The 8,738-nt window shown below is 59.3% G+C and overlaps 1 protein-coding gene across 1 annotated transcript; it reads right to left on the reverse strand.

The window, feature by feature from the left end:
- Positions 1 to 2,910: 2,910 nt before the first annotated feature.
- FEV (FEV transcription factor, ETS family member) lies at positions 2,911 to 6,936 on the reverse strand. Its single transcript, XM_001095962.5, has 3 exons — positions 6,804 to 6,936; positions 6,009 to 6,083; positions 2,911 to 4,054 (listed from the first exon to the last, which is right to left on the reverse strand). The coding sequence occupies exons 1-3, from the start codon at positions 6,853 to 6,855 to the stop codon at positions 3,465 to 3,467; spliced, it is 717 nt and encodes a 238-aa protein (XP_001095962.1). The 5' UTR covers positions 6,856 to 6,936; the 3' UTR covers positions 2,911 to 3,464.
- Positions 6,937 to 8,738: the final 1,802 nt, after the last annotated feature.

The following is an 8,738-nucleotide window of genomic DNA, read 5'->3' on the forward strand; positions in this document are numbered from 1 at the left end:
ACACAGAAATTTTACTTTGTTACATTCAGCCCACAATGTTCAGCAGCCCAGATCTTTCTGGATCCTGGCTGTATCTCCTCAGCATGTTTCTTCTTCCTCCCAGCTTCCTGATCCCTGCAAATAGGGCTGTAAAGAGACTCTCTGATGCTGCACCCCTCCCCCACTGCCACCATGCACGTCACAGAAGACCTCACCAGGTCAGACTGGCTCACCTGCTTGGTGAATGCACCAGCCCACTCTCCCACCCCGTGAGGCGTATCAGGCATAATGACCTGGAACATACTTTTTTTCTATTCAGCTACGAAAGCAGGGTATTATCAAATTTTAAAAGGCATTGGCCAGGCACTGTGGCGCATGCCTGTAATCCCAGGCACTTTGGGAGGCCGAAGTGGGTGGATCGCTTGAGCCCAGGAGTTCAAGACCAGCCTGGGCAACATGGCAAAACCCTGTCTCTATAAAACACACAAAAATTAGCCGGGCATGGTGGTACATGCCTGTAGTCTCAGTTTCTCAGGAAGTTGAAGTGGAAGGATCACTTAAGCCCGGGAGGTGGAGGTTGCAGTGAGCTGAAATCCCACCACTGCACTCCAGCCTGGCAGCCTGGGCAACAGAGAGAGACCATGCCTCAATCAATCAATCAATCAATCAATGGCATTGAGAAAAGAAAGAGAGGGTTTTGACCAACAAATTATCAATAGTAACAGTGGCGTCCGTGTAACAGGACTATAGTTTTGGCTTTTTTTTTTTTTTTTTTTTTTTTTAAATGAAGCCTTGCTCTGTCGCCCAGGCAGGAGTGTAGTGGTGCCATCTCGGCTCACTGCAACTTCTGCCTCCCGGGTTCAAGCGATTCTCCTGCCTCAGCCTCCCGAGTAGCTGGGACTACAGGCATGTGCTACCACGCTCGGCTAATTTTTTGTATTTTTAGTAGAGACGAGTTTTCACCGTGTTAGCCAGGATGGTCTCGATCTCCTGACCTCGTGATCCGCCTGCCTTGGCCTCCCAAAGTGCTGGGATCACAGGCGTGAGCCACCGCGCCCGGCCCCTCCACGCTTCTTTACATGCTTCATCCAACCGATAGTTCATGGAGGAGGCCTCGGGTGTGTGTTTCCAAATTTTCTATGCTGAGTGTGTGTTCTTTGGAAAACTAGAAAAAAATTAAGCGAAAAATAAAATGAAATGAATAAAGACTCTTTCCCTGGCTAAATCCTTTGGGAAGGGGCATCAGGCCCACCCCACACCTCCAACTGCCCAGCCTCCCGCCTGCATTGCCCCTTCCTGTGCTCAAGAAGAGGTGTGCGCGTGGAAAAGAACAGCCAGGGCAGCGGGGGAAAGGGGAGCCAGGGGCTTGCCTCGAGGAGCAGTTGCCTTGAGGTTGGGATTGTCCCTTTAGGCACCTTCCACAGTGCTGTTTTCCTCTAAGCGAAGGCGTTTAAGGCAGCTTTCCTGCCAACAGGTTTTGGAAAAGGTAGGAGTTAAGGGGCAGTGGCCTTGGTGGGCGGGTGCAGTATTCAGAAGGGCCTCTGGGGTGAGGAAAGGGGCCCAGCCAGGAGAATAATCCACTCGACCCACTTTCCGGGCTTCCAGAGGTCAGACCTGGGATGCAGAGTTCCCCCTTTCACCCTCCTCTCTGAAGGCCAAAGGAGATCTGGAGACTACTGGGTCCTGCAGTCCTCAGTGTGGCCAGGCACATGGGTTTGCACGGCGTGGCACAGAAAATCCCCCCCGGCTTAGGTACAAAGCCCTCGGCGTACCCTCCTCCGACCAGCAGAGGGCGCGCACCGCCCGCAAGAAGGAGGTGCAGCCACGAGCCTCGGCGTGGAGGCTGCGAGCCGCGAGCGCAGGAGCCGGGTGGGAGACACCCCTTCTTCTGCAAATGAGGAGGCCGAGCCAGAAGAAAGACGGCGACAGATGTTGGGGGGAGGGGGCGATTTGTGAGGGATAGGGCGAGAAAGTCTAAGTGAGAGTAGGATGAGGAGGGGAGGATGGTTGGGGAAGGGGATGAAATAAAGTGGCTGAGGGAAGGCTGAGGTGGGGTGAAGCTCAGCCAGAAGGGATGAAGGTTGGGATGAGGTGAGGGGCGGGTGAAAGGATGGGTGAGGGGGGAAGATGTGATGTGGGTGCCTGTTAGGATGGGATGGGGTGAAGGGCGGGTGGAAGGGTGGGTGAGATGGGGAGGTGGGGTGGGGTGGGAGTGCCTATTGGGATGGGGTGGGGTGAGGGGTGGGTGGAAGGGTGAGTGAAATGGGGAGGGGGGGTGGGGGTGCTTGTTGGGATGGGGTGGAGTGAGGGGCAGGTGGAAGGATGGGTGAGATGTGGTGGTGGGATGTGGGTGCCTATTGGGATAAGGTGGGGTGAGGGGCGTGTGTAAGGATGGGTGAGAGGGGGAAGATGTGATGTGGGTGCCTGTCAGGATGGGGTGGGGTGAGGGGCGGGTGGAAGGATGGGTGAGATGGGTGGTGGCGTGGAGGTGGGGTGCCTAATGGGATGGGATGGAGTGAGGGGCGGGTGGACGGGTGGGTGAGATGGGGAAGCTTGAGTGGGGTGGGGGTGGGGTGCCTATTGGGATGGGGCGGGTGAGGGGTGGGTGAAAGGGTGAGTGAGATGGGGAGGGTGGGGTGCAGGTGTCTGCTAGGACGGAAGTATGGATAGGGTGGGGTGAAGGGCAAGTGGAAGACCGAGTGAGGTGAGCTGGGGTCGCCTGGCAGGGTGGGTGTGAGGCAAGGCGGCTCCTTGGGCTGAGCCCATTCTCCAGGCCCCTCGCTCCCTGCAGCGACGCCCAAGCCCGCGCCACCCTCCTTCTTGGGACCTCTTCCTTGGCAGTTCTTTGCTGTGGCCCGAGATGAACCTCTCCCTACTTTCCCCTAACCACGGGTTCTGGTGCAGCAAAGAACAGAGAGAGGAGGCAGCGTAGAGCTCAGGAGCTTTAATGGGGCTAAAAGGGTCAGAAACACACTGGGCCCTCCTGTGAGTGTTAGTACAGGAGGAAGAGGGCCATGTGTCATGGGGCAGGGTGGCTTTCACCAAATCTGCTCAGGTCCCAGGAAGGAGGACCGTGAGAGGCCTCCACGTGCTGAGGTGGGAGCAGTTCCTTGGGGAAGAGCAAAAGTGGGAAGAGATGTGATATTGAATGGGGCTTCTAGGAGCCAGGCGGAAATGCACCGGAGTGGTTAGGAGACAGCAGAGGTCCACAAATCCCCTCCGGGACCTGGAGACCCAGAAGAAAAAAAGTCAAAGAGGGCGCATATCGCTCTCCTCAGGGGACTGCGGGGTGGGACGGGACAAATCTAGTATCAGACACGGATTGAGGGAGCTCCGGTCCGTCCCCCGGGGCTAAGTGCGGCAGGTGGAGTAAACTCTTGGTTAGAGGACGATTGGGAGGCTCCCGGGCCCCTCCCCGGGATGTAGATGGGATCGGGTGAGACTCTGGGCGTGCGGGCGAGGCCGCAGGCACCCGACCGCCCCGTCTAGTGGTAATGGCCCCCCAAGTGCGAGGCTGCGGCCACTGCCCCGAAGGGCCCGGGCGGGGGCTGCAAGCTGGGACTGGGGTAGAGCGCGGCGGTGGCGGCGGCAGCCGTGGCGGCGGGGCCCGGGCCTGGCCAGTAGGAGAAGCCGGAGGGCGCGACGCCGGCCGAGGCGGCCATGAGGTTGAGTTTGGAGAGGCCAGGGAAGGGCAGCGGGGCGAGGCCGGCGGGCAGCTTGTAGAGCGCGCCGTCTTGGGCGGCGGCGGCGGCGGCAGCAGCGGCGGCGGCGGCATGGGCGTGCGCGGGCGGTGGCTGGCAGGCCTGCGCCAGCCCCTGGAAGTCGAAGCGGTAGGCGTAGCGCTTGCCGTGCACCTTACTCATGATGTTCTTGTCGTAGTAGTAGCGAAGGGCGCGGCTCAGCTTGTCGTAGTTCATGTTGGGCTTGCTCTTGCGCTCGCCCCACCGCCGCGCCACCTCGTCCGGGTCCGTGAGCTTGAACTCGCCGTGACCACCCTCCCACGCGATGCAACCGGCGTTCGCGCGGTCAGCCAGCAGCTCCAGCAGAAACTGCCACAGCTGGATCTGTCCGCTGCCTGCGGGGAGGGGGGTAGTCAGCCACAGGTGGGAGCGGGGAGGCGGGAACTGGGAAAGAGTGCAGACGGGAAACCGACCCACCCCGGCAGGAACCGGCACTGGGGGAGGAAAAGCGCAAGTCAAATTGTGCAGCTGAGTTCCCCAGGAACAGCCGGCCGGGGAGGGGTTGATCAGCAGAGTGGTCTCTAGCCTTTACCACGCTTTTGCACAATGGAAATGCGGCTTCCATTGAAGAGCAAGTAGCTTGCCGGATGCACGGTTTTGTGAAACTTGTGGGGGAAAGGGGAAGCGTCGCCTACTCCACGTGAGCACAGCGGCGCCCCAAGGCATTCGGCTTTCCAAGGCGAGCAAGGACAGATACCCGCCGCCACTCGCCATCTCAGCCCGGCGCTCTTATTTAGGGAGAAGCCGCACAACCGTACAGGGCGTCACTGGGCAGAATGATTGGACTGCTCTATCCCAGCGGGACCACATCCAGAGATGGGAAGGGACAGGCGTGCAGCGGGGCGACCCAACCACTGCTGGACAAGGCCCAGCCAGTCCCCAAAGACGTAGTTGGACAGGCTACACCTGAGGTGGAGTGGTGGCTGGCTTCCTTGTAACCACATCCGACAGGAGTAGGAACAGTGGCCCCCTATACGTGACAGGAGGGGCAAGCTCTCAGGGGCTCCCCATCCTAGCCACCTTTGGGTGCGCAGGCCTCTGCTCTGATCCTAAGAGTTTGGTCTCTTGTTTTCGGAACAGGCGGGATTTCCTGCCTACGAAGGTGCCATCGTTCTCGGGGCCTGAAGAACAATTCTGAGGAGGGGAACGGACCGAGCAGCTGTTGTGCTTGGCTACCAACCTCCTCCTGTCTTTGTGTGATATGCCTTCGAATTCGCGGTTGCTGGAGGCAGCAAGGAGGTTTTTCCAGGATATGCCAGTGGTGAGTGGAGTCCCAGAATTCCTGCTCCCCTGTCTTGTAGCCTCAAGCAGACAGGCAGAGAAAACTCCTGATACAATTACCCCCACTCCTTTTTAGAATAAAACGGATTTTCCTCGAATTGGTCTGCTTACTGTCTCAAATAGAGTCTGGTGAACCCCTCTTCCTTTTTCAGCCACTGGCTTATAATCCAGATGCTACCCTCTCCCATGATTTCAATCCCAATCCCTTCAAGCCAGCCCAGCAAAGAGCTTCCTGGTTCCTAGTCCCCAGCGTTAAGTTTTAGGGTGAGAAGCAAGGGAAGATTTGGGTACAAAGGTGCACCTGGCACCAAAGGTGGAGCAACCTCAGCGGTTTGGATGCCCGTTCCTGTTAGGCATAGTTTCCTTCTGAATAAAACAGTCGCAAACCTCGTTTTTGTGGTTTCTGTCTCTTGGTGAGATCTAGGGTAATGACTGAGATGGGGACTGTGGGGAGACGCTGCTTGAAGAGCCAGCCAACAAAAGGGTAATTTATCGTCTATCCGTGGAGCGCTGGTGGTGAACCTGGGAATCAATTGCAATCGTCTGGCAGACTTGGCCGGCAGAGATCAGCCAGCGTAGGTCAGCGCGGGAGGGTAAGCAGGTGGCAGTGACCAGGGTCTAGTGATTGGGAAGCCCACTGTGTTTGGGGAATAATTCCCCCGGTTCCATTGCCAGCTGGTGCTGCGGCCTTGAACTCCTACTACCAGCAGGGAAAGGACGCTAAGTGTCCCAGCCCCTGCCCCAAAGCCTGGAAAACCATACTCAGCAGCAAAAGGGCCTGGGGCTGGGATCCTCTCCACCTGCCTTGGCCTGCAAGTCTTTTCCTGGTGCTCAGAAGATGCAGGAGCCAAAAACCAAGTGAATGTCTTCCCAAGGCCTCCCCACAACCAGGCCAGGACTCCGGGCTTCAGTGTGAACCCTGAGTCCACACTGCTCCCGCCTTCTGTCCGCCTGTGCCCTGACCCCAACCAACCTCGCCTCCGCCGCCCAGCGCGCCACCCAGCTCACCTTTCTGAACCGCCGGGCTCAGCGGGCCCCAGCTCGGGTTCTTCCCTTCCTTGAAGAGACCGTCTCCGACGGGATCTGCAAGCAGCAGACGAAAAGAATCAGGCGAACCCCAGGCGGAAGTTGTGGGCTTGACAAAAGGGCCCCGGGCCAAGGCTCAAGGGGGGTGCTGTGGTCCCGAGGCGCGAGGCTGGGGGCCCGGGCCACCCGGCTCCTCCTCCCGGAGCCTGGTTCAGGCGCGCTGCGCGGAGCCCCTCCGTAGAGCCCAAGTCAGGAAACGCGTCCAGGAAAAAGGAAATCCGCTTTCCGAAGGGGCCGGCTGGAGCCTTATAAAGCCGAGCGGGGAACTGCGCCAGCCGAGCTGGAGCGCGGGGAGAGAAGAGGAGGGCGCCTGGAGGGCCGGCCCGAAGCTAGTAGCAGGAAGGTGAGGAGCCGAGAGAGCGCAGGGGCGACGCCCGCGGACCACAGCCTTCTGGTACGGCTCGGCCACAGAGTCCTCCACCACGCCAGAGACCCCTGCTTCCCCTCTCAGGCTCTTTCGGGTCCCTGAGTCCTGGCTTTTGGCCCCCAGGCTCCCAATCTGCTCATTTCAACTCCTCTAGACCCTGCACTGAAACCCAGAGCTCTCTATCTGTCTTTAGGTCTCCCCAATGCCCTAAATTACAATCGGCCCTACATGCAACCCGAATCTCCGGACACTTCTCCTTCCCCTGGACCCCAGCACTCTCTTCCTATGTCTGAGCCTAGACTTCCCGCCCCAGGTTCCGGTGCCACCAGCGCCCGGCTGGTCCCTGGTACCTGGCAGGTACATGTTGATCAGCAGGGGCTGGGAGGCGCCGCTCTGTCTCATCGCTGCCGGGGACTGGGCGGTGGGAGATGGGGGGGACGGGGAAGGGGGGCGAGGCAGGCTTTGCGCTCCGTGGCACCGATCCCCGCCCGAAGAGACCGCGGGTGACAAGGAGGAGAAGACGCGCCAGGTCCAGCAGGGCCTGGCGGGAGGGGGCAGTCCGGGCGTGGCGGGGTTGCGCGGGGCGGGGGGGTCCTGGAGCAACGCTTCCAGCTAAGGGGCCGCTTGGAACCCTCTGGTCCCCGCGCGGCCAGGGGCCGCAATTTCCGTTTTAATTAAAGCGCTGCCGCTTCGGCCCCCAGGACCCCGCCCCCGCCCCTCTTATCGTCCCATCGCAATAAAGTCTCCAACGCGCCGCGCCACAGCCAAGCGCACCCGGCAGCCCCCCGCGCCCCGCAGCCGGGGAGACGCGCGGGGGATGGGCCCGGGCCATGCGCCCTGATGGGGGCCGGGAGCGCGTGTCTTTTCCGCCTCCCTGATTCTCTGCAAACAGTGATGGGGCTGGTGTACCTGGCCCCACCTCGGACCCCAGCAGCCACAGCCCCCTCCCTAGTGCCCTTCTTCCAGTCTGCTCCCGCTCCGCTCGCCGCTCACTCTCCTCCCCCTCCCTCCCTCTATCCCCACCCGGGTTCCCGTCTCCAGGCTGCGTTATCTGCATCTTCACTTTTAAATTTCCGCTTCCCTCCCTCTCGCCTGTCGCTGCGCTCCCGGCCCTGCAGCCGTTGCTCCCTTTATCTCTGCCCGCACCCCCGCTCCCTCCTCCTCTTCTCCCACTCTCTGCTCTTCCCTAGAGACCTGAACCCCTTCCCTGTCTCCTTCTTGCTTTGGCCCATTTCCTGCCTTTCTAGGGCCCCCAAGCCTCAGGCCCTGGTGCTGGGCCATCTCTCCTGGCAACTTATGGTGGGTGACCCCCTCCTCTGTCCTCTCCCCCCCTTCTAGGTCTCTCTTTACCATCTATTCTAGGCTTTTCTCTCTGACTCCCATCTCCCCTCCAGCCTTCTCTCTCCCTCTCATCCTTCTCCCTCCCTTCCTTTTCTCATTCATTCAGTCCCCACAAATTAGTAGTGGCCTGGACTGCTGAAGGCCTCTAAAGATGTTGAGAATCTGTCCTGGCTTTCCCTGATGGGTTTCTGAGCCCCCTGCTACTTCCCTGTACAACTATTCCTCTCCCATCCTTCCCTATCCCCTGTCCTCCCAGTCTGCCACCCACCCTCACCACTATTCCCATTCTGGCTGTCCCTGAACCAGGCTGGAGAGGTGGAGGGGTTAAGACAGGGTTGTGCACTGTGCAAGGCTGAAATCCACTCCAAAAAAGTATTCCTATTTCTAACTCATGCAAAGATATTGATGTGGTTCCCAAGTGTCCTAGAGCCTCTCTGGGTACCGGTGGGACTTCTTGGCTCTGGAGAGGCAGGCTAAGGAGGATGCTGACTGAAGATGAGGCTCCAGCCCAGAAGCCCACCTTCTGCAGCCTTGCAGTATGGAATGGGTACTGTCAAAACTGGTATTCTCCAAGTCCTCTCTCACTGCTTGAGCCCAGGGGTGGAGGAGGCCTGGGAATTGGCAAATCTCCTGCTAAGTGCCTGGTCCTGGGGTGCCCGATTGAGGATGGCTAGAAAGTCCTACTTCTGGGGTTCTACAGGGCCCCTGTTCATCCTCATTTGCTGCACCTGCTGGGGTATTCATCTTTGCTTGTAGAGGGTGCGAGGGAGCCAGGGAGAAGTGTGGGAGGCAGAATGTGGAGGGAAAAATGAGGGATCCCAGGTCCTGGGAGGATCCTAGTGGGACAAGGATGAAGCCTTTGGGATGTGGACCTGGAATCCGGTGGGAGCAGACTAGAGGTTGGAATGTTCCCTGTGGACCAAACTCGGACTCCGCAGAAGGGA

Source organism: Macaca mulatta, chromosome 12, assembly GCF_049350105.2.
Source record: "Macaca mulatta isolate MMU2019108-1 chromosome 12, T2T-MMU8v2.0, whole genome shotgun sequence".
NCBI lineage: Eukaryota > Metazoa > Chordata > Mammalia > Primates > Cercopithecidae > Macaca > Macaca mulatta.

Excerpts from the sequence above, each read along its gene's own strand:
- FEV (XM_001095962.5), bottom strand. The coding sequence starts at position 6,855 with ATGAGACAGAGCGGCGCCTCCCAGCCCCTGCTGATCAACATGTACCTG. Across the intron at positions 6,084-6,803 it reads GATCAACATGTACCTGCCAG|ATCCCGTCGGAGACGGTCTC; the intron begins GTACCAGGGACC and ends TGCTGCTTGCAG. Across the intron at positions 4,055-6,008 it reads GAGCCCGGCGGTTCAGAAAG|GCAGCGGACAGATCCAGCTG; the intron begins GTGAGCTGGGTG and ends CCCTCCCCGCAG.